Here is a 26,666-nt window from a genome sequence, read left to right as displayed (position 1 = left end):
TGCCTGACTTCTTAACTGAACTACAGACCTTCAAACTTACCACTTTCAGTAATTACTAAAACTCTGACTTGATTGAAACATTCCACAAAAAAGGAAAATGCATAATTTTGCACCACTCCTGTACCCTGGCCAACAAGAATGTTTCAGTAGTTACAAAAATTGATGCACAATTCTATATGTTGGCAAAATTTTAGATATTCCTGAAAGAAGTTACTCATACAAATAGTGGCCCATTTATTACAACAACAGCAGCAGCACGAAATTGCTATTAAATACTATAGACAAAGTTAAACTCCTCTCCCCCCCATGAACCATGGACCTTGCCATTGATGGGGAGGCTCGCGTGCCTCAGTGGTACAGATAGCCGTACTGTAGGTGCAACGACAACGGAGGGGTATCTTTTAAGGAGCCAGACAAATGTGTGGTTCCTGAAGAGGTGCACCAGCGTTTTTGGTGGTTGCAGGGGCAACAGTCTGGATGATTGACTGATCTGGCCTTGTAACAGTAACCATAACGGCCTTGCTGTTCTGGTACTGCGTACGGCTGAAAGCAAGGGGAAACTACGGCCATAATTTTTCCCAAGGGCAGCAGCTTTACTGTATGGTTAAATGATGATGGCGTCCTCTTGGATAAAATATTCCGGAGGTAAAATAGTCTCCCCTTTGGATCTCCGGGCGGGGACTACTCAGGAGGACATTGTTATCAGGAGAAAGAAAACTGGCGTTTTACAGGTTGGAGCATGGAATGTCAGATCCCTTAATTGGGCAGGTCGGTTAGAAAATTTAAAAACGGAAATGGATAGGTTACAGTTAGATATAGTGGGAACTGGTGAAGTTTGATGGCAAGAGGAACAAGACTTCTGGCCAGGTGAATACAGGGTTATAAATACAAAATCAAATAGGGGTAATGCAGGAGTAGGTTTAATAATGAATAAAAAATAGGAATGCGGGTAAGCAACTACAAACGGCATAGTGAACTCATTATTGTTACCATAGATACGAAGCCCATGCCTACCACAGTAGTACAAGTTTATATGCCAACTAGCTCCACAGATGACAAAGAAATTGAAGAAATGTATGATGAAATAAAAGAAATTATTCAGATAGTGAAGGAAGACGAAAATTTAATAGTCATGGGTGACTGGAACTTGATAGTAGCAAAAGGAAGAGAAGGAAACGTAGAGGTGAATATGGAATGGGAGAAAGGAATGAAAAAGGAAGCCGCCTGGTAGAATTTTGCACAGAGCACAACTTAATCATAGGTAACACTTGGTTCAAGAATCATAAAAGGAGGTTGTATACATGGAAGAAGCCTGGCAATACTGGAAGGTCTCAGACAGACTATATAATGGTAAGACAGAGATTCAGGAACCAGGTTTTAAATTTTAAGACATTTCCAGGGGCAGATGTGGACTCTGACCACAATCTATTGGTTATGAACTGTAGATTAAAACTGAAGAAACTGCAAAAAGGTAGGATTTGAGGAGATGGGACCTGGATAAACTGAAAGAACCAGAGGTTGTAGAGATCTTGAGGGAGAGCATTAGGGAATGATTGACAAGAATGGGAGAAAGAAATACAGTAGAAGAAGATCAAGTAGGTAAAAAGACGGGGGTTAATAGAAATCCTTGGGTAACAGAAGAGATACTGAATTTAATTGATGAAAGGAGAAAATATAAAAATGCAGTAAATGAAGTGGGCAAAAAGCAATACAAACGTCTCAAAAATGAGATCGACAGGAAGTGCAAAATGGCTAAGCAGGGATGGCTAGAGGACAAATGTAAGGATATAGAGGTGTATATCACTAGGGGTAAGATAGATACTGCCTGCAGGACAACTAAACAGACCTTTGGAGAAAAGAGAACCACTTGTATGAATACCAAGAGCTCAGATGGAAAACCAGTTCTTGAGGACAATATTATAGAAATGGAAGAGAATGTAGATGAAGATGAAATAGGAGATATGACATTGCATGAAGAGCTTGACAGAGCAGTGAAAGACCTAAGTCGAAACCAGGCCCTGGGAGTAGACAACAGTCCATCAGAACTACTGACAGCCTTGGAAATGCCAGGGCTAACAAAGCTCTACCATCTGGTGAGCAAGATGTATGAGACAGGTGAAATACCCTCAGACTTCAAGCAGAATATAATAATTCCAGTCCCAAAGAAAGCAGGTGTTGACAGATGTGAAAATTACCGAACTATCAGTTTAATAAGCCACAGCTGCAAAATACTAACACAAATTCTTAACAGACGAATGGAAAAACTGGTAGAAGCTGACCTTGGGGAAGATCAGTTTGGATTCTGTAGAAATGTTGGAACACGTGAGGCAATACTGACCCTACGACTTATCTTACAAGCTAGATTAAGGAAGGGCAAACCTACGTTTCTAGCATTAGTAGACTTACAGAAAGCTTTTGACAATGTTGACTGGAATAGTCTTTTTCAAATTCTGAAGGTGGCAGGGACGGAAAGGCAATTTACAATTCGTATAGATACCAGATGGCAGTTATAAGAGTTAGGGGGCATGAAAGGGAAGCACTGCTTGGGAAGGGAGTGAGAAAGGGTCGTAACTTATCCCCGATGTTATTCAATCTGTATATTGAGCAAACAGTAAAGGAAATAAAATGAAAATTTGGAGTAGGAATTAAAATCCACAGAGAAGAAATAAAAATTTTGAAGTTTCCTGATGACATTGTAATTCTGTCAGAGACAGCAAAGAATCTTGATGAGCAGCTGAACAGAATGGAAAGTGCCTTAAAAAGGAGGATATAAGATGAACATTAACAAAAGCAAAATGAGGATAATGGATTGTAATTGAATTAAATCGGGTGATGCTGCGGGAATTAGATTAGGAAATGAGACAATTACAGTAGTAAAGGAGTTTTGCTATTTGGGGAGCAAAATAACTGATGATGGTCAAAGTAGAGAGGATATAAAATGTAGGCTGGCAATGCCAAGGAAAGCGTTTCTGAAGAAGAGAAATTTGTTAACATCAAGTATAGATTGAAGTGTCAGGAAGTTGTTCCTGAAAGTATTTGTATGGAGTGTAGCCATGAAAATGAAATGTCGTGTGACAAGGGCCTCCCGTCAGGTAGACCATTCGCTTGGTGCAAGTCTTTCAATTTGACGCCACTTTGACGACTTGTGCGTCGATGGGGATGAAATGATGATGATTAGGACAACACAACACCCAGTCCCTGAGCGGAGAAAATCTCCGACCCAGCCCGGAATTGAACCCGGGACCTTTGGATTGACAGTCTGTCGCGATGACCACTCAGCTACCGGGGGCGGACAGTGTAGCCATGTATGGAAGTGAAACGTGGACTATCATAGTTTAGACAAGAAGAGAATAGAAGCTTTCAAAATGTGGTGCTACAGAAGAATGCTGAAGATTAGATGGGTAGATCACATAACTAATGAGGAGGTACTGAATAAAATTGGAGAGCAGAGAAATTTGTGACGCATCTTGACTAGAAGAAGGGATTGGTTGGTAGGGCATATTCTGAGGCATCAAGGGATCACCAATTTAGTATTGGAGAGCAGCGTGGAGGGTAAAAATCGTAGAGGGAGACCAAGAGATGAATACACTAAACAGATTCAGAAGGATGTAGGTTGCAGTAAGTACTGGGAGATGAAGATGCGTGCACAGGATAGAGTAGCATGGAGAGCTGCATCAAACCAGTCTCTGGACTGAAGACCACAACAACAACAAAGTTAAGCTTTTGGCACAGATTGGTGTATATAAAACTACCGGCATGCACTGTGGAAAGAATGTCAGTCAGGCAGAACTGTGGCATTTCGTTTATCACAACATGAGAAAAGTTGAAGACTAAGAAAGACAGCTTCAACATTTGCAGAATGTCTTTAGATAAAACCATCCAGACAACATAGATCGCATTTGCTGTTAGGAAAAACAAAAATATGACACCACTGGAAGTACCTGAAATCAATAAACATATGATATGATATATAGAAGTAAGACTTTAACAACCAAGATCACCAATTATGATTTTATTTTTGATGACCAGCTTCAGCAAATCTAAGTTGTAACCATTGGATCTTATGCAAATACTTCTCAATACATATTCATTATAAGTACAATCTTCATGTCAATTTCTTACACATCATTCTAGGAACATGCAGAAAATGATGCATCAGCATGTCAATATTAAAACAAGATCCACATAAAATATTTTGTTTTGTTATTGATATGTTGATGCACCACTTTCTACTTGTTCCTGGAACGACAAGTCAAAACTTGAAATGATATATTGGTACTAGGACAACAACATGCGCTACCAATATGTTCCAAAGTGCTGTGCATAAAAAAGGGGTTTTCCCAGGACTTGTAACTTACGTTCTATTGGTGACAGAAAAGCAGGGTAAAGCGTTTTGATTAGATTTGGGCTAGGGCCATTTGTATATTCAATGGAAGGATTGCTTTACCGTAACTATCCTACAGGACACCTTCAAAGTTTGAATATTAACACTTTCTCTAGTTTAGGAAAATGGAGCAAATTGAGTGGTACTTTTGCATTTGATGCAGTCTACAGCACAGCTTAAGGGGCTGATGCGGACACCATTTAGTTCACGGGTAGTTCCCGAAAAAACCTGCAAAAAGTGATTTTCATCATTTTTCTCCGTCAACAATTTTAACAGTATATTCCCTAGGCATTTATCTACAAGTGACATCTTCCTATTTTAAAAATCTCTATCCATTACTGAGACACCCCAAAAACACTGTTTTTAGGTTCCAAAACTGAGCCATGGATTCCACGACAGATGTGGAAAACAAAATGGATGTACATTTTACAATATATTCCTAAGATCCCAATCTCTAATAACCTTTAAAATTTTCCAGATACCTCTATCTGTTTGCAAGATATAGAGGTTCTACTTGTACACATAAAATAGGTGCAAAAAAATCTGGTATGAGCCGAAACATAGTTTATAAAGTGACGTAGCACACAGAACTTTACTGTAAAGTGTCTCTGTTATAATTAGAAAGGTTCTAGGAATCCCATGTTTTGGTACTGAAGCACATGAAAAATTTTTGTGCATGTAAAATCCAGTCTGAGCCGTACAATAAGTTTTGCATTACTTCAATTTCATATAAGTAAACCATTAAAATTTTACTGACCCATAAAGTTCTTTTCATGTGAGTGACATGCCCTGCTGTAGCAAGGAAAAGAAGGGAACCAGCAGAAAAACGCTCATATTAGAGCACAAAAATGTGAATATGGCCCTGTTCCAAAAATGACTGAAAAGTGGGGTACCAGCTGTCTCATTCTGCCTTCCTCAGCACCTTTAAAAGTTTTCCCAAAATTCTGGCATACAAACATATTCGGGCTATTTATTCTGAGACAGGAGTAGAAAGTGGCAGTGGGGCAAAGAGATGGAGAAACAATAAATACTGGAAGATAGTAGACAGCAGTTGTGGTATAGGACCAAAGGCAAATATGGCAGTAAGGGAGAAAGAGAGGGGCACAGTGGCAGTGGAACATAGTCGACAGTGACAGAACACTGAAAGAGTAAAAGAAAGAGTGCCAGCAGAAGAGGACTAAAGAGAAGGAAAAGGTGGAAGTGGGTGAGAGCCAATGATAATGAAACACAGAATCTATGAGCATGACAGTGGGGAAGAGAGAAATAGTGACAGTGAGAAGAGATAGCTGTAGTGGAAAGGAATGAATGAGATAGTAGCAGTAAAAGCAAGAGGGTGAGGGACAGTGTGTCAGCGAGATGAACAAGTAGTAGTAGGACAGAACAAAGAAGACTGTGACTGTGAGACAAAAGACAGTAACACTTAGATGGAGCACAAATATGTTTGCAAGCCAAAATCATTGGGAAAATTTTTAAAACTGCTGAGGAAGGTACAATAAGGCAGCTGGTGCCCTCCTTTTCATTCAAAGTCTTTTATTGGAAGTAGGGGCATGTTTGTCTTTTCCGTGCTCCGATAGGAGCATTTTTCCGCTGTTTGTACGTATGATGGAGATGTACTGAGCTGTAGTTGCATTAGATCTAACAATGGCAACACCGATTTGCGAAAACTGGTCATCAAAAATAAAGTTATAATTAATTATGTTTGCTGTTATAGTTTTTACTTCTATATTTCACATTACTGTAGATCGCCCCCATACTTTAACTCTGTCTAGTATATAAAAAATGCCAGCCAACTGAACACTATTTCCTTTTTCACCTTTGTTGTATTAAGTTACAGTTACGGTAGACAGAACACTTGACTCTGGCACTGGAGGTCATGGGTTCCAGCCCGGGTAGAGGTGGCCATTCTTCTTCCTTCCAGCCCCTCCACAATGGACCCAGGTGCTCTCAGCCTGCTGTCAAAATGAATATTGGGGCTCTTTCCCAAGGGTAAAGTGCAGTCACGGCAAGGGACCTGCCATCCCTCTCCCACCTAGAGCTTCAGTGGATAGGAGAGCTCCATTCTACCAGCAGTCATTCTACATTCACAGTACTTTAGATCCCTTCAAAGTATTGCCCATGCACATTAATTCACCTGTCCCAAAGCTTTTGCCACTGCTGAAAACAGTTCTGGAGCTTTTGCCACTGAATACTGGTTGGTTGGGTGGTTGGTTGTTTGGGGAAGGAGACCCGACAGCATGGTCATCGGTCTCATTGGACTAGGGAAGGATGGGGAAGGAAGTTGGCCGTGCCCTTTCAGAGGAACCATCCCGGCATTTGCCTGCAGTGATTTAGGGAAGTAACGGAAAACCTAAATCAGGATGGTCGGACGCGGGATTGAACCGTCGTCCTCCCGAATGCGAGTCCACACTGAATACTGTTCAAAGCTGTTAGCCCGTTTACTCTGACGTCATGTCCGCCCCAATAGCTGAATGGTCAGCGTGTCTGAATGCCACGCACGGGGGCCTGGGTTAGATTTCTGGCTGGGGAGGGGGATTTTCTCTCCTCACGGACTGGGTGTTGAGCTGTCCTCATCATCATTTCATCCCCATTGTTGACGCACAAGTCACCCAATGTGGTGTCGCACTCAATAAGACTTGCACTTAGCGGCTGAACTTCCCCCCTGGTAACTGCTGGCCACTGACGCCATACACTCATTTTTCCTGACGTGATCCATATCACTGAACAGCTTTCCTTTCGGAGTTTGTTTCATCTGTGGAAACAAAGAAAAGTCTGACGGAGCCAGATCAGGTGATTAAGGTGGGTGTGGAACACACGTTTTTTGCCTTGAACTGTCAGATCTGTGTGGATGGAGCATTGTCATTGTGTAGTAACCAGTTCCCAGTTTTCCTCAGTTCTGGCAGTTTCTGTTGCACACTCTCTCATAATCTTCATAACATGCTACATAAAAACATTGGTTCACTGATCACTCTGGAGGATTGAACTACTTGTGGACAATGCCACTGACATAAAAAAAAAACCAACATTGTTTTTACACTGGATCACACTAGATGTGCTTTCTTGGGCCATGGTAATGTTTAAATTTTCCACTGGTTCGACACTTGCTTCAACTCCAGATCATATCTTTAGCACAACTCTCATCCCAAATTTTAAGAAAATTTGGATTGCTCTGCACTTTACTCTTCAACTTGTGGCAAATATTCACGAAGTTTTCTCTTTGCTCATCTGTGAGCAAGCGAGGAACAAATTTTGCAGACACCTGTCTCATGTACAAATCTTTGGTTAAATTTGCTACACTGTGCTCCATGACACTTTTGTTTCCTCAGAAATTTGCTCAATGGACTTTCAACAATCTTCAGCCATTACACATTTGATTGTTGTAATGTTTTTGTCATTTCTTCCTGTCGAAAGATCAATGGGGCCTGGCATGTCTTCCGCTGACATACTGCCGGATTTGAAACAATAAAACCACTCTTAGGCCTGTAGTTTCCCCAAACCAATATCAATAAAGGCTTGCCAAAGCATCCCAATAGTCTCTGCTGCAGTATTCCCTACAGAAACAAAATTTTACATAGACTCTAGGCTCCTTGTTGGCTATGTCTTTGATCTCAAAAGACTGACATAGGAATGCAAACAACAGAGCACCAAAAACAAACCACTTAACACTGACAGACACCAGCTTAGTGAGTGATGTGGGAAATCCCAAACCAACATCACCTAGCAGCACAACTTGTAACTATGAAACATGCGCACACAACAGATTGATTCCAGTTATTTTTTGTTCCCCCCTTTTATTTATCTTTCTTTGTTGAATGTAACAAAATTAATACTTCCTCTTGTAAACTCTCTGTATCTCATCATTTTATTTATCACCTAATTAAAAATTCCTGTAAAAATTGCATGTGTTTGTGACATGTGGTTATCACCTCACAATGGTCTAAGAGGTCAAAAGCTAGTTCATGGCCATAAAAACATTATTTTGCAAAATACCAGGAAAGTGTTTTGATTTTGACAGTATCATCTTAAAATTATCTTACCTGTAAGGAGATATCAACAGCTCTCGAATCTGGGGGGTCCATCACGCGGGTGAGAACTTCGGCAGCTCGGCCCAGCTGCAGGATTTTCACTTGCAAAATCACCTCCTCCAATCGTGAACGCAGCATTTCCGGCAAAGGATATGCCTGCAGCATCATTTCACGTGCTCTGGTATAAAGGTGATAGCACACACCAGGTTGCACCCTGACAAAACAAAGTGCAAACAGTATGTTGTATTATGGAAAGATAACAGATGTTCACTGTTAGGTATGAAATCTGTTATCAAAAAAAAATGGAAATTTCTGGATGTAGTAATATGTGAAATAAAGGAACGGCAGCCACTCACCTACAAACACTCCCGTGGCCATGGGAAGACTGGTTATTTATATTGAGTTATTGAAAGGAGTTGCCTGAGCTGATGGAGGAGGGGACAGAGTAGGGAAGGCCAAAGGAGGGGTAGCAAGAAAGAGGCAGGTCTTTGGACAGATGACTCTGAGGCTGCACAAAATGAAGAGAGTACAGAGGGTAGACCACATAGAGATGTAGGTGCAAAACCTGTCCCATACACCCACCCAACAACTACTGCAGTCCAGTCACAGGCATTTCCTACCCAATAAAAAATTTCTCTGAACTATCCGTGGAAGAGGGGGGGTGGGGGCGTAAAAAAACCACACACATCATATTTTTCGCCATGAACTGTCAGACCATCAGAGCTGTGAGGCTGGAGTGTTGGCATTATATAGCAATCACCTCAAATTTCTCCACAGTTCTCTCATAATCTTTGCAACCCACTAGATAAAAATGGGAACTCTCTCTCCAACATATCCTGTATTCTCATGGTCCCCCTTGCCTCAACCTCTGCTAACCTGTTCCCACTGCATCACCTTACCCTTTCCCTTCTGTCTTCTGTCCACATGATTCCTTCCCTGTCCAGAGCCTGCACTGCCTACTGCTACCACTCTTCCTACCGTCCATAACCCATGTGGGTCTCTCTCTCTCTCTCTCTCTCTCTCTCTCTCTCTCTCTCTCTCTCTCTCTCCCCCCCCCTCCCCACCTTCCTTCTTCTACATCTCTATTTGCTCTACCCTCTGCACTTTTTTAATCTTGTTATGCTGCTACAGAGTCATCTGTCCAAGGACCTGCCTCTTTCCCACTACCGCCTCCTTTCTTCCTTCCTTACCCCCTCCCCACCTCCATTAACTCAGATAACCAATTTCAATAATCAATTATCAATAATCAATAATCAGACTTGTCATGGTCACAGGAGTGTATGTTTGAGTTCCTGTGGAGTGAATATGTTTACTTTATCATGGAAAAGAAAAACAGTGTCATGACACAGAACGTCAAGAACAATTATTGCTAATTCTTCTGTGACTCGAAGAAACTAGAGAGGAAAAGGGGGCACATGTGCTCTTCCTGAAGAATTAAGGCTCCAAAAGCTGGACTACAGTGTCAAATACTATGTTTATGTTCTTATCTGTTGCTAAATGATTCCTTTTTATTTGGCCTGTGGTGAACTTTTCTACATAATTGTTCATATTTCACAATTTGTTATATTCTTGTTATGATAAATCAATATTTACTTTGCTATCCTGTTATTTATCCACTGGATTTCTATAAGGGGCATTCAAAAAGAAACAAGCCGGAGGCATAATTACAGAAACTAGTACTTGCATGTTAGAAGTATTGACCCTACTATTGAGACACTTGTCCCACTGTGACACAAGTGATAAGGTGGTGAATAACTGTCTCATAACATTCCCAGGGCTGCAATGGAACCAGTTCCACGCGTACAGCTGGACGTCTTTGTCCACCTGAGTGCAGGAAAGGTTACGCTGACATTCTTCTTTGACCAAGATGGTCCCCTTCTGATTCACTTCCTATAGCATGGAACAACACTGAATGCTCAGCATTACTCATGAACCTTGACCACCCTTCGCCAAGCTATCAAATTAAAACGACCAGGAAATCTCACCCATGGGTCAATCTACTCCATGACAATGGAAAGCCTCTTATGGCCAACACAGTTGTGGCACTCCTGCAGAAATTCAAATGGGATGTTCTCGGCTACCCTCCATACAGTCTGGACCTCTCTCCCTGTGATTAAGCCATTTTTGGTCCCCTTAAAAAGGCTCTAACGATTCACCTCTGATGACATCGTCCAGCTGTATGTGTGAAATTGGTTCACATGGCTGCCCTGGGAATTTTATGAGACAGCCATTCACCACCTTGTGTCAGTGTGGGGTAAGTGTCTCAACAGCTAGGGTGAATACTTCTAACATACAGGTACTGTTTTCTATAATTATGCCCCTGGCTCATTTCTTTTTGAACACCCCTTATATTTTAGGTTGTTAGTTCCATGATCTTTGACTTATTGATTGCCTTGTTCATTACTTTTTAGGCTTTTAAAATTCTTCTCAACTTTTTTCTGCTGAGTTTAATCTTGTTCTGCAATGCTCTCTTTCCTGTGAGCTAATATCGAATCTAACTTTCCCAGTTCCTATCTTCTTTTATACCACAGGAAGAATCCTCTAATTCTTAAAGCTGCTGTTTTTGTGACTATCAGTGTACACTTGTGTGTGGAGGTGGTGGTGGTGGTGGTGGTGGTGGTGGTGGTGGTGGTGGTATTGCTGCTGCTGCTACTTGCTAAGATATTATACATACCGAATTACAATTTTATTTTGGTGACCACTTCTTCATAACTGATGATATTTAATAATGTCAAGCTATTAATGTAACTAATATATGTATTCCACTTCAGCACTCAAGCCCACTACATTATCAGCCCTCCAAATATGGATGCACAAAAATGGTTCAGCATGTTTCATTCACACAAAAATTTATGAAATATAGAACTCTAACCACGCTCACATATCAGAATATTCATTATGTTAAGTAAGGAAATCCACTGGTATAAATGAGACTCATAGAATCAAAACACTTTCTCCTCTGCATACACAATTATAATAGCACTCACAATATTTCAGACCACATGTGTAATTTGTAAGCATGTACTATTTCACAATCTGATTGCATCAAGATTTCGCATTAAGAGAACCAGGACACCAATCTTTAACCTTGGTTAATGAGAAGACACTCTGACAATTCAAAAAGAGTTAAGTATGTCTATGGGGCACAAGGTGACATGTTCCGCATCAATAATATTGTTGACAGACAGATATTCTACAATATATCCTTCTACTGCTGGCATAATTTTTTTCATTTATCTGTCCTAAAAATAATTTGTAGTTCACTAAAGCACAAATTTTATAACATTTCTGCATGCAGTAATGTCAGCTGCCATCAAGTATCTGTCTTGCTTGGGTAAGCATAGCTCGTGATGTGCACGCCTCCAACGCATGGCAATATGGCACACGCTTCACTGCCAAGCAGCGCTTGGGCAGGAGCCTGTATTTATGCATTGTGCTATTGAAGTTGTATATAAATAAAATAGAAAGAAACTTCCACATGGGAAAAATATATTAAAAACAAAGATTCCAAGACTTACCAAGCAGGAAAGCGCCGGTAGATAGGCACAATAAATAAAACACACAAACACACACACAGAATTTCTAGCTTTCGCAACCGATGGTTGCTTCTTCAGGAAAGAGGGAAGGAGAGGGAAAGACGAAAGGATGTGGTTTTCCCTCTTTCCTGAAGCAGCAACCATCTGTTGCAAAAGCTAGAAATTCTGTGTGTGTGTTTGTGTGTTTTATTTATTGAGTCTATCTACCGGCACTTTCCCACTTGGTAAGTCTTTAAATCTTTGTTTTTAATATATGAAGTTATATATAATACGACATGTGCGCTAAAGAACAAAATTTAGTAATTTTTTACATGGCTTATGTTCACTGATGGAAAAAAAAGAAAAGAAACAAAGAAAGAAAGAAATTCTATTTCGCACTCCACCGTCTTAGGGGTCAGCCGTTTAAATTTTCTAAAGTAGTCTGTGTTTAATCTATGTTCTTCCTTGGGGCTCAAGCTATCTCCATGCCAAATTTCAGCGAAATCACTTGGGAACATGAGGAAATAGAAGGCAATATAAACGGTGGTTTACGAGCATGAAAAAACTTCTCCCTCACCTTCCAGCTCGTCCACGCCGCTGCTTTGCATTAGCAAGGCTCACCCACTCTGGCTGCAGGGTAGATATGTTTTTTTCAATATCAAAGTTTTTCATCTTGGTCTTACCACAGTCCACAACATATACAACATCGTCTATTGTTATTGAGGTCTCAGCGATGCTTGTTGAAATTATAATTTTACGGACTCCTGAAACACAGAACGTGACTTTCTTTTTCAAATATCTTTCACGCACAACAAATCTTCCCCCCCCCCCCCCCCCCCCACTCTCAGCAGGAAAGAAATGGTCTTATTTTGATGCAACAAAACACATACTACTTAATACATCAATGACTCATATTTTACATTTATTTCTCTTGTCAAGAAAATTATGTAATTTCTGTCCATTTGTAATACTTTATGGTCATCTAATTTTAATCACTTACAGTGCAAGCACTTACAAAGACTTCTATGAACTGTATACACTATATAAATTGGTATTTTCTAGATACGGGCGCTGGGAGCAATTCGTGCCTCCCACAAGCACTATTATTGCACAGTACACAGCACATAAAAAATATATATCTTGATCTCTAGAAAAGCAGGTAAGAAAAACAAAGGTAGCCATCATTACAAACAATTTTGTATGGTTGAAACTAAATTTTTTGTTGCTACAAATTAAATGAAAACTACTACACAATGGTAGTGAGAACAATATTGTTTTCTAAGGTTGGCACTGACACCCAAACCTCCAGATGTAAGGCACTCAGATCGGCACCAAACGTTGTATGTCGATTGAGTATCAACCAAAACACCAATTTAGTTCATGCTATGAGCTGTTGTCCAGTATAATATGCATAAACGTTAATTAAAAGTAGCATCAGAACTATGGAGCACAGCAAAAGCTTGTCTGTGAGAAATTGTTTTCTAGACCTCGCGTGAGTGAGCTGCTAGAGTGTGAGGTCGTCGTACCAAAGATACTGCATTTGGACGTCACTAATGTCAGCTTTTTTCAAACAGTTCATGAGCGAAACTGTTATATGGGAGAACATTTTCCTGACTTGTAAAAGGACTTTTCAGATTTTGTAGCAATGTTCTTTTAGCAGTCTGCTTATGCTTCATTAACTGAAAGCGGCAAACCTATAGTGTACATCTGTATAGATAAGTGTGGAGTTCTGCTGCACATGTGAGAAAGAACGCTATACCCATCTATAAAAATGTACTCTATAGGTTTGATACTTTCAGATAATAAAGCGAAAGTAGACTGTCAAAAAAGAACAACTCTGAAAAGTCCTTTTACATGTCAAGAAAATGTTATCCCATACAACAGTTTCACACGTAAACAGTTAAAAATAAATTGTCATCAGTGGGGTTTGAACGTGGGACCATTGGTGCAACTACCACATGCTCTGCCAACTCACCAAAGAGAAACTTACAAAAACCTTCACTCACAAAGAGTTTTTCTGTGCTCTCTAGTTCTGCCATTACTTTTAATTACCATTTAGGCATGTTCTACTGGGCAATAGCACATACAACACACTAAATCGATGTTTTGCTTGATACTCTATCAACATAGAACATTTGGTACCGATCTGATTGTCTGACATCTGGAGGTTTGGGTATGAGCAGAAACAAGTATATACCGGCTGATTTCTATTGATACCCCTTCTCCCACCATCCCATGGGAAAAATACTGATTTATAATGTGGGTAACCTGCTGATTTGGTTTTTTTACAAAATTTCGGCTGTGTAAGAGCACTGATTTTATTTTTTCTTTAATAAGGGGCAGAGCTTGGAATAACACACTACAAACTTAACTTAGTACTTAGAGAAATCAATAGTGCTTTACAAATGGGCAATTATTTACACAAAGAATGGTTTAAGTACTCATACTAATGTAAGAATCATCAATTACCAGACTGTGTTTAGCTTCTTATTGCCAAGTAATCTTACCTGGAGGTGGTCTCTCAAACACAGATTTCTGCATCACAGTAGGCATCAGAGAATGGAGAGGAATTATACGATACTTATCTGAAATCAGCAACAAGGCTAATGTTACTCACAATGATATGGTGTAGCTGACTATTTTACAACGTTAACTTTAAGAAAAAAGTAAAACAAATGAAGTTAAATGGAAAACCAGACAAAATAATCATCATACCTATAATTCAGCAAAGCACTGATTTTTTGCATATTTCTTTTCTAGGGGGGCTTGGAAAGAGACAGAAAGATGGTAATACCTTTTTTTTATATATAAAATTACTTATATGGAAGGAGTCAATTTCAAATTCCACACATTTTTAATAAATGCACTTTAGCTTTTAGATACTTACATGGTGGAAATGCACCACTTTCTTCCAATGATCTGTTCAGTGCAGAAATATTATCCCAACCAGGTAGAAAAACAAGAATGGCACCCTCTGGCTTATTCTTACATATGTACTGAACCAAAGCACGAATAAGCTCAATATTCAGCTCCTCACAATCAGGATTTCTCAGACTGTGTATCACCCTTGTTGAGTACTTTCCTTCCGCTTCTAGATTCCTGAAAGAGAAGAAGGCAGAATGTAGAAGATTTAATTGTTTAGTATAAAGGTGAACAACAGATGTCACTGTAAGTTAAAGTCAATGACAGAAAAATGTAGTTCTAATAATGTGAGATTCCCTTTTAATAACACTATGACTGTATGAAGAACAAACAACGGTTGTGATGTTATCCATACAAAAATAAAAATTACTTATTGCCTAATCTTTTATTAACTTATTACATACACATAAAACGAGAGATAAATAAAAAGGCAATGTTGCGGGAATGGCTCCTGGTCAAGTCACCAGATATCATTAAATTCCCATAATATTTCATCGACACCAAATTCGAATGCCAATAGTGAAGATTTCTTGGTCAGTAACAGGAAAGACAACTGCACCAGCTAGTCAACTATGAACCAAGAGTTTCAGAACACATTCAAAGGCTGTCGTTCATACAGTGTGCTGCTGTCAGTCATCTCAAAACCTCTCTCAGGAGCAACATGTCAATATATGCACCCTCATTAACGTCTGACTAGCCTCACCATTGTCATCTGAACATCTACAGCACCACCAAAGTGTTATCCCTTCTATGACCGTTCTCCTTTCTGATCACTGTGATTTTTACAAGGTCATCACTGATGCCATGCTGTGCTAAGTTTGTATCCTGTGCCTCTGTTCAGCAGAGTTGTCAAGCTGTGAATTTCCAGCATATTTTTAATAAAGTTGTTCTGGTACAAAGATGGTGAGAGGAGAATTTTGTTACTTTTGTAGTCCATATTGTGCCCCTTACTTAATGCCCAGTCACTGCAGATTTCTATGGTTGGTGCATAAATGTGTCCTGCCTTATATTTGGTACATCTGTCTTGCACAGCATATATGATGTCTCTGACTACAAGGAACCAGAGTTTTGTTGGTGGACAGAAGGCGCATTTAATTATGTTTCTTTAGTAATCCTTCTATTTGCGAAGAAATGACCCTTTTTGTGGCAAGATGACCATTCCTCTTTGTCCTCCACTTTCTTCCAGGTGTCCAGCTGCTCACTGTAACATGCACTGCATGTAAGGTGCAGCAAATCTCCCTTTTAGCAAAATAATCCTTTATATAAAGCCACCAGCAAACTTTCAGAGATGGGAGTATGGGCCAAAGCGAGAAGAAAATGTCAAGTAAAAGTGGGCTCTAAAATGCATACCTTAGGAGCTATGAGGACTTGTTCATCTTCACTAGTGTAAAACACATCTCATCTACTGTCTACTGTCACGGCCAGCACATCTTGGCACAGTGTTACACTGTCCGAGTTATTTGGATACTTCCCACTAACACCAACCTGACAGAACTCTGGAGATGGGAACTTGCCCTTCAGTATATCCTCTCTTCTCGATATCCGCCAGGCCTCAACCTCCGCTAATTTCAAGTTGCCGCCGCTCATACCTCACCTGTCTTTCAACAACTTCTTTGCCTCTGTACTTCCACCTCAACTGACATCTCTGCCCAAACTCTTTGTCTTTACAAATGTCTGCTTGTGTCTGTGTACGTGCGGATGGGTGTGTGTGTGTGTGTGTGTGTGTGTGTGTGTGTGTGTGTGTGTGTGTGTGTGTGCGCGCGCGAGAATGTATACCTATCCTTTTTTCCCCCTAAGGGAAGTCTTTCCGCTCCCGGGATTGGAATGACTTCTTACCCCCTCCCTTAAAACCCACATCCTTTCATCTTTCCTTCTCCTTCCCTCTTTCCTGAGTAAGCAACCGCCGGTTGTGAAAGCTCGAATTTTGTGTGTATGTTTGTGTCTGTCTGTGTGTCTATCGACCTGCCAGCGCTTTTGTTTGGTAAGTCACATCATCTTTGTTTTTAGATATACAATGACAAACAGATAGAAGAAATGGACAGTGTTAAATTCTTGGGATTACAGCTTGATAATAAACTCAACTGGGAGGAGCACACCACAGAACTGCTGAAGCATCTTAACAAATCTCTATTTTCAATGCGAATTGTGTCAGACATTGGAGATATAAAAATGAAAAATCTGGCATACTACGCTTACTTTCATTCCATAATGTCATATGGGATTATTTTTTGGGGTAATTCATCAAGCAGTAAGTGTTATGTGCGTTGTGAACTCTAGAACATCCTGCAGAACCCTGATTATGGAACTAGGGATACTAACTACTGCTTCCCAATATATTTATTCCTTAATGAAATTTGTCATCACAAATGTATCAAAATATATCACTTTTTCAAACCAACAGCTCAATTCATGGAATCAATGCTATAAATAAGAATAATCTTCACAAAAAGGTGTGTATTATTCAGGAACACACATTTTCAATAACTTGACAGCAGCCATAAAAAGCTTAACAACCAATGAAATCCAGTTTAAGAGAAGCCTGAAGGATTTATTGGAGGCCAACTCCTACTCTATTGATGAATTTCTCATTAGGACCAATTGATTTGTGTGCAATATGGGAGATGTTGAGCCACAATAGGCACAATAAAAAGATTCACACAATTAAGGCCTTCGTCAGCAGTATACACACACACACACACACACACACACACACACACACACACACACACACAAGCGCAACTTGCATACACACCTGCAGACTCAGAGAGCTGAAACTACACTGTGAGCAGCAGCACCAGTGCATGATGGGAGTGGAGACTGGATGGGGGTAAGGAGGAGGCTGGTGTGGGGAGGGGGAGGGATAGTATGGTGGGAGTGGTGGACAGTGAAGCATTGCAGTTTAGACGGAGGGTAGCAGAGAAGGCGTGGAGGGGGAGGGGGTAAGTAACGGAAAGGAGAGAAATAAAAATGAAAGAAATTAAAATACTGGGTGTGGCAGTGAAATGATGGCTGTGTAGTGCTGAATGGAAACAGGGAGGGGGCTGGATGGGTGAGGACAGTTACTAACGAAGGTTGAGGCTAGGAGGGTTAAGGCAGTGTAGGACGTATTGCAGGGAAAGTTCCCACCTGCGCAATTCAGAAAAGCTGGTGTTGGTGGGAAGGATCCATATGGCACAGGCTGTGAAACAATCATTGAGATGAGGGGTACCATGTTTGGCAGCGTGTTCAACTAAGGGTGGTCCGCTTGTTTTTTGGCCACAGTTTGTCGGTGGCCATTCATGCGGACGGACAGCTTTTTAGTTGTCATGCCTACATAGAATGCAGCACAGTGGTGGCATCTTAGCTTGTAGATCACTTGACTGGTTTCACAGGTTGCCCTACCTTTGATGTGATAGGTAATGTTAGTGACCGAACTGGAGTAGGTGGTGGTAGGAGGATGTATGGGACAGGTTTTGCATCTAGGTCTATTACATGGATATGAGCCATGAGGTAAGGGATTGGAAGCAGGTGTTGTGTAAGGATGGGCGAGTATATTGTGTAGGTTCGGAGGATGGCAGAATACCATGGTAGGAGGGGTGGGAAGGATAGTGGGTAGGACATTTCTCATTTCAGGGCACGACGAGAGGTGATCGAAAACCTGGCGGAGAATGTAACTCAGTTGCTCCAGTCCCGGATGGTACTGAGTTACAAGAGGAATGCTGCTCTGTGGCCGGACTGTGGCACTTTGGGAGGTGGTGGGAGACTGCAAATATAAGGCACGGGAGATTTGTTTTTGTACAAGGATGGGAGGATAATTACGGTCGGTGAAGGCTTCAGTGAGACCCTCGGTATATTTAGAGAGGGACTGCTCGTCAGTGCAGATGTGACGACCACGGGTGGCTAGGCTTTACGGAAGGGACTTCTTGGTATGAAACGGGAGGCAGCTGTCAAAGTGGAGGTACTGCTGGTGGTTAGTAGGTTTGAAATGGATGGAGGTACTGATGTAGCCATCTCCGAGGCGGAGGTCAACATCTAAGAAGGTGGCTTGTTGGGTTGAGTAGGACCAGGTGAAGCAAATGGGGGAGAAGTTGTTGAGGTTCTGGAATGTGAATAAGGTGTCCTCGCCTTCAATCCAGATAGCAAAGATGTCATTAATGAATCTGAACCAGGTGAGGGTTTTAGGATTCTGGGTTTTTAGGAAGGATTCCTCTAGATTGTTAATTCCATCCTGGATTTTCCATTGTTTGAGATATATATTCTGCACCATTTCAGTGCAGTAATGTGTTCAATGTAAATAAGTGTGTGTGTGTGTGTGTGTGTGTGTGTGTGTGTGTGTGTAAGGTGTAAGTACAATCTAACTTCTGCACCATTTCAGTGCAGTAATATGTTAATTGTAAATAAGTATTGTAGTAGTTCTATTACATGTTTATTACATCATAAATAAATAAAAAACTTATTTTAAATTTTATATTCATTGCATTGGTGTTTGTAAAATTATTCTTTCATATAGTTTTCATTTTTTAAAAAATGATGATCATTCCACTTGGGACCTGTGGAAGGTACATTAGCTTATTTGTTTCAGTTGTAAATATTTGCCATGTATTACTGTTTTTCCGACATGTTCCACATCCTGGAGGACCTCCTCACTATGGTTCAATTGGAATGAAAGTAAATCTAATCTAACCATTTCTATGAAAGAATGTTCTTGTTATTACTCTTAACTGTGCCTTTCTGGAAACTGAGGAAGCAACTGAGATTATTAAAAATGTTGAGTCAGAACAAAGGTGGTGAGGTAAAAATGTATTTGAAGGGATAGGCGATTATAATATAGAGCGAAAATCTTTCATGTTGAAAGTGTCATAGAACTATGGAATTGAAATTTGTTCCTCAACTTTCTTGACTGAGTGTTTTTATAGCAGGTTTGTTGGAATTTAATGCACCTATGAAACAAGTTTGGGATATAAAATTTAATATGATGTTGTAAGTACACTAATATTTTTTAAAAAAATTCAAATAGCTGGATCCACTACACACTGGAAACAGTGCATTCATTTATTTTGCATACAAAATAAATTAGTGATCAGATTCACCCCACGTTGTGAGGTGAAGGTAATCAACAATTACAGTAAGGGCAATTATGAATTAACAATAAATTAATACATGAATATACCATCCTCAAAACTGTACAGTTAACACTTCAAATTTGCATTCTGACATTGCTGAAGTAAACAGACCTTTATTTAAATAAATAAAAACCCACTATTTTTGATTGGATTCACCCCAGCTTACCAGTACTTAGTATTGTTCTTCCTGAAGATAAGTAGTGGTCTGCAATTCTGTCTCCTTGTAATTTTACAAAACTGAAAATTGTTATCAATCAATTCTAGCCAGTAACTGTTACAGCCATCTGAGAGGCTGGAGTGACACAAAAAAACTGAGTAACATCATAATAGGAGAACCAATGTAAAACTTACATAGCAATGAAACATGTAATTATTACAGATTAGATTAGATTAGATTAATACTTGTTCCATAGATCATGAATAAGACACTTCGTAATGATGTGGAACGTGTCAGGTTAATGAAAGATGTCTGTACAAGATATTACATTACACAAAATATTGCACGACACTAATGCTTAAGTTAGTTTTTTTTCCCTCCCTTAATTTATATCCAAAAATTCAGCCAATGAGTAGAAGGAGTTGTCATCTAGAAATTCTTTTGATTTATTTTTAAATGTTGGTTGACTATCTGTCAGGCTTTTGATGCTGTTTGGTAGGTGACCAAAGACTTTTGTGGCAGCATAATTTACCCCCTTCTGTGCCAAAGTCATATTTAACCCTGCATAGTGAATATCATCCTTTCTCCTGGTGTTATAGCTATGCACACTGCTATTACTTTTGAACTGGGCTGGATTATTAACAACAAATTTCATAAGTGAATATATATATACTGTGAGGTTACTGTGAGGATCCCTAGATCCTTAAATAGATGTCTGCAGGATGACCGTGGGTGGGCTCCAGCAATTATTCTGATTACACGTTTTTGAGCAATGAAGACTTTTCTACTCAACGATGAATTACCCCAGAATATGATACCATACGAAAGCAGTGAATGAAAGTAGGCATAGTAAGCTAATTTACTGAGATTCTTATCACCAAAATTTGCAATAACCCTAATAGCATACATAGCCGAACTCAGACGTATCAGCAGACCATCAATGTGTTGCTTCCAGTTCAACCTCTCATCAATGGACACACCTAAAAATTTTGAAAATTCTACCTTAGCTACAGACTTCTGTTCAAAGTCTACATTTATTACTGGAGTTGTGCCATTTACTGTACGGAACTGTATATACTGTGTTTTATCAAAATTTAAAGAGAGTCCGTTTGCTGAGAACCACTTAATAATTTTGTGAAAAACATCATTTACAATTACATCACTTCAACATCAATCTGCTTTACAAAATAAGTGGGACTCTTTAAGATGTAGCTATTTCAATAAAACAAATTATGTACTGTTTATGGGACTACACTTAAAATTTGTAAATTCTGACCTGATATATGGTGCTATCCAATTCTCATATTCTTCCCTCTTATGCCTCTTTCTCGCTGTTGCGATATACCTCAAATAGCCTCTGTCTGAGTCATTACATATTGGCATAGTGAACCTGCAAAAGTTTTCCAGCTATTGTAAAACCTTAGCTCCAACCTTTGGTTAACATCAATGTAACTGAAACTAAAATGAAACAGGAAAAGAAGAAAAAGCTACAATGTCTTACCCAGTAACCTGCAGCACATCTTCCAGGTAAAGTTCCTGAACAGGATAAGTGAATCCCGGGATGTTTATGAGAGGACAGCTGTCGAAGTACCGAGAAAATGACTCGGCATTCAATGTTGCACTCATCAACACCAATTTAAGATCAGGCCGCTGCAGAAGATGCAAAAAATGGATAATGCACTAATCTGATGTCGTATGTAATTGTTTCTGAAATCACAATCCACACTAATACATTTTTTAGCTGTGGACTGTCATTCACAAAAAACAAAAATGGGCAAGAAATGCTTGAAAATGACAATGGTTGTGGCAAGTAACAAAAATGATAAGGATATCTACATACAAAGATTAAGACTTGGATGTGCAGAATCATGTACTTTTGCACAAGATACATAGACACAAAGCTATGTGAAGCTGAATCATGGTAAATGATTAATTACTTGAAACACTTGTCCTCGGAGGGGCAGCCAGACCTGGAGCATGCATAAAACTTATTATGAAACAGGAAAGGCCATAAAAGATATGCAAGCAGATAACAAAAAAATGGTTCAAATGGCTCTAAGCACTATGTGACTTAACTTCTGAGGTCATGTCGCCTAGAACTTAGAACTAATTAAACCTAACTAACCTAAGGACATCACACACATACATGCCCGAGGCAGGATTCGAACCAGCGACCGTAGTGGTCGCTCGGCTCCAGACTGTAGCGCCTAGAACCGCACGGCCAAAGCAGATAACAGAGGATAATAGTAGTTACACCAAACAATTACACGATGTTTTGCATAAACTATCAAAATACATCAGAAGCACCCAATCCTAATTAAATATGAAAGCAGGAATCGTGGAACTTCTGCTTTCCGACAAGTTCATGTCAACTTTCAGTCATGATAAAGTTGCTCAGATTCAAGCCAACTGCAAGGCACAATGTGTATAATGATTGTATACGGTATATTACCATCAATAGAGGAATGGAAGACATATACACGTATAACAGTTGTACTATACAACATTTAGAAGGGATTCATAGTAATCCTTACATGGGGAGATCCCAAATAAATTATATGCCACTGGCTACTGAAAGATGCCGACACAAATGTAGGCGTGCCAATTTTTTCCCCTTAAACAAAGTATACAGGTCACATCAGCTGCTCTTGAGGTGCAAGATTTAAAAATATTAACCATGTAAATCAAAGGCTGTATTACTGTACCATATAAAAACCTCCCAAGTGCTGATTTCAGCATTGAAGTACCTTCCGATTTCTTAAGTCGACACATGCAAATATCAAAGTTTTGCCTCTTGGTCTTCTCACAATCCACAACATATACATTGTTATCTATTGTTATTGGGGTCTCGGCAATGCTTGTAGAAATTATAATTTTAAGGATACCCAAAAGACAATGCGTGAAAATACATATACAATGTGTGAAAATACATATACAACATCAGCATATGAAACAAGTAAAAGGAAAGACAGATGTCTAAAAAATTAAGACTATGAGATTAACAGAAAATGCAAAACAGCTAACAAGGAAAGCTAGCAGAAAAAAACATGTGGTTGCAAACTTTTATACACTAGTAGTGGGGACTGTAATGAATACATATCAAAAATCGTGATCGTTGAGATGTGAGCATAGCGGTGGGGCTACGGGGGGTGCATTTAAAGGTCATTTTTTATGTTCTTGAATATATTAAATTTTCTACAAAAAAGGCCTTACTTTTCTCCGCACCCACTCTTCCACCATGTTACACCCACAGAACACAACCCTTCAATACTTAGCTGTGGTAACAAATTTAATATTTGTTCTCAACTCATTTAATTTAACAATAAATGTAAATTTTCTACCACTGAAACGCTATTTTTAGTGAACTGTGATTTTTTCCATCTCCTGCAACGTGGAAACTGACAGCCCAAGAGAAGAAAGGTATATGAACAGAATCTATGTAAGGACCTTCTTTCTTTTCTCAATGCTACAAGGGAGATTGATTCTTAGTTGTCCTGTACACCAGCTGCAGCATTCGTCTGGGAAAGGCAAATTCAAAAACCACAAGTGCAGCTCACTTTTCAGTTTACATACAGGCTATAACTCCCCATCTCCTGTCCAGTTCTCTCACATGACGATGAACATTTTGGATGTGGGGGGCTCAATATCATGGTCACCTGTGCGCTGCCACAAAGTCAGCAACCCTTTCTCATGGTAGGGGATCCGGCTGTCACCACAAGCAGACTTGAAGGCAATATTCCAGAAAGAAAAGGGAGAGAGTAGGTGATGATCAAACAGGGGGTATGGACACTGCAAGAAGAATTTGACAGAACACTAAAAGACCTAGGTGGAAACAGTACCCCTGGATTAGATGACATTCACTCAAAATTACTGAGATGCTTGGCAGAGCCAGATGTGATGAAATTATTTCCACTGGTGTGTGAGATGTATAAGATAGTCGAAATACCCTCAAACTTTAGGAAGAATGCAATAATTTCAGTTCCAAATAAGGAGAGGCTAATAGGTGTGAATACCACCGAATCATCAGTTTAGCTAGTCATGGTTGCAAAATATTGGCACTTATTACTTACAGAAGAAAGGGAAAACCAGTAGAAGTTGACCTTGGGGAAGACCAGTTTGCATTCGAGAGAACTGTAGGAACATGAGAGGTAATACTAATGCTATGTCTTATCTCAGAAGATATGTTGAAGAAAGGCTAATCAATTTTAGAGCATTTGCAGATTTGGAAAAGACTTTTGACAATATTGACTAGTATATACTCTTTGCAATGTTGAAGGCAACATGGAAAAAATACATAGAGCACAAAGTCTGTTTAAATCTTGTACAGAAACCTGTCAAACGACATGTAAGAAAAGCAGTAGTTGAGATGCAACTGAGACAGGGTTGTAACACATCCCCATGTTGCTCAATCTGTACACTGAGCAAGCAATAAAGGAAACCAAGGAGAAAACTGGAAAGGGCGTCTAAGTTCATGCAGAAGAAATAAAATCTTTAAGGTTTACTGATGACACTGTTCTGTCAGAGATGGTAATGGACTTGGATGAACAACTGAATGGGATGGATAGTATCTTCAGAAGAGATTGTAATGCAAACATCATCAAAAGTAAAATAATGCTAATGCAATGTAATCACATAAAATTAGACAATTTTGAGGGAATTACATTAGCAAATGATACATTAAAAAAGATGGGTTTAGATATTTGGGCAGCAAAATAACTGATGATGTCCAAAGTAAAGAGGATATAAAATGCATACCAGCATCAGCTAGGAAAGTGTTTCTGAAAAAGGGAAATTTGTTATCATCAAATATAAATTTAAACACCACAAAGCGTTTTCTGAAGGTATTTGACTGGAGAGTAGCTTTGTATGCAAGCGAAACTGGGACGAAAAGCTGGTCAGACAATAAGAGAATACAAGCTTTTGAAATGTGGTACTACAGAAGAATGCTGGATATTACCGTATTTACACGAATCTAAGCCGCACTTTTTTTACGGATTTTGTAATCCAAAAAACCGCCTGCGGCTTAGAATCGAGTGCAAAGCAAGCGGAAGTTCTGATAAATATTGCTAGATGCCGCCACAACTAACTTCTGCCGTTGAATATATGTAGTGCTACACAGGCATGCTTTGCAGGAACAAAGATAAATAATGGCGCCAAAACCTCTGCGTCAGTAAACTTTTTTCTCCGCCCAGAGTTTCAACCACTGCATTTTCAAACATTATCCAACGAAGTAAATACAAATTCCGTATTGTTCATCTTCGAATGTAGCAGCATTCCAATGTACTATGAAAATCCGACTGACAAGACTTTGGGATGTTTGTCAATACGGCCAACTTTACGTTCTGAATTTTTTCCTACCTGTGAGAAGAGATGGTTGCTATAGGAACTTTTATGAATTGTGAATCACATGCAGTATTCTCTTCGCCATAAGAATAATACGAATATAAACATTTTGCCATGTATTGTTTCGTGTTAGCTGCTATCTCACTTAAATTCTGTCTGCCTAATAAACTATGAAACTAGAGTGAGACAACAGCAAACGTGGAAGAATATACATATCGTGTCATGTTTATATTTGTATTATTCTTATGCCTGATAGTGATAGAGTCAGAAATGTAGCATGGTAATTGACTAGATTTTTAAATCTAAGATGACTAATTTCTGTGCAGAATGTAATATACTAAAGAGGTGCCTGCAAAGATTTTCAAACAAAGAAAAATTTTCACTAGACTCTCGTTCAGAACATCTTCTATCATACGCAGTCTATCATTTGGTTCTTGTTGATCATTATCAAAGAAAGTAGCAGTGTAAGTAACAACAAATAGCAGTCTCTTGCTCTTGTTTCGGTTAGGAGGCAATTCCCCCCCCCCCCCCCCCCTCTCCCTCCCTCCCTCTCTCTCTCTCTCTCTCTCTCTCTCTCTCTCTCTCTCTCTCTCTCTCTCTCTCTCTCTCTCTCTCTCTCTCTCTCTCTCCCCCCCCCTTCCTTTTTTGTTGTAAGCCGCAGTAGCGCGCGCAAAAGCAAGCCATGCCGCGGCAAACAAGTATTACACAGTACAGTAATGCGTTTTCAGCTTAGAGTGACGTAAACACCTATAACAAAGAGAACGGCATTTACCAGATCAAAGAAAAATATGCAATCAATTCAAACCAGACAAAGCACATGAAAAAGGAAGGGTACACGTATAAATACGGACGGAGCACCTGACACATAGCAATGGCTACCTGGTTAAGCTTAACTGCAAAGCTTACGACTCGAACCAAACTACTGTAGCCGTATAGTCATTGATTCGACCTAAATTGTGTCTCATATTACAATGGACCAACTTCGTTTCGATTTGGAGGTGCGGCCTAAAATTTTTCTCTCCTCTTGAATTTCGAGTCTCAAATTTCAGTTGCGGCTTAGATTCGAGTAAATACGGTAGACGGCTGGATCCAATAACCAGTAAGGAATACTGAACTGAATTGAGGAGTACAGTAATTTACAGTAACTTGACTAAAAGAAGTGATCGGTTGATAGGATACAACCTGAGGCATCGAAAGAATAGTCAATTTGGTACTGGACAG

The 26,666-nt window shown here is 39.6% G+C and overlaps 1 protein-coding gene across 2 annotated transcripts in view; it reads right to left on the bottom strand.

Moving 5' to 3' along the window:
- Window positions 1-26,666, bottom strand: part of LOC126335293 (ATP-dependent DNA/RNA helicase DHX36-like) — a 200,124-nt gene that overhangs the window by 72,070 nt on the left and 101,388 nt on the right. For both annotated transcript variants that reach the window (XM_049998385.1, XM_049998386.1), the window contains exons 8-13: window positions 21,604-21,752; window positions 21,379-21,492; window positions 14,809-15,020; window positions 14,429-14,506; window positions 12,499-12,685; window positions 8,419-8,620 (exon numbers count right to left, since the gene is read on the bottom strand). In XM_049998385.1, the coding sequence (XP_049854342.1) occupies window positions 8,419-8,620; window positions 12,499-12,685; window positions 14,429-14,506; window positions 14,809-15,020; window positions 21,379-21,492; window positions 21,604-21,752 (942 nt within the window). The remainder of the gene's footprint in view (window positions 1-8,418; window positions 8,621-12,498; window positions 12,686-14,428; window positions 14,507-14,808; window positions 15,021-21,378; window positions 21,493-21,603; window positions 21,753-26,666) is intronic.

The sequence above is a fragment of the Schistocerca gregaria genome, chromosome 2, assembly GCF_023897955.1.
Source record: "Schistocerca gregaria isolate iqSchGreg1 chromosome 2, iqSchGreg1.2, whole genome shotgun sequence".
In the NCBI taxonomy this organism is placed as follows: domain Eukaryota; kingdom Metazoa; phylum Arthropoda; class Insecta; order Orthoptera; family Acrididae; genus Schistocerca; species Schistocerca gregaria.
The sequence above is the reverse complement of the archived record's forward strand: the minus strand, read 5'-3'. Positions and strand labels throughout refer to the sequence as shown.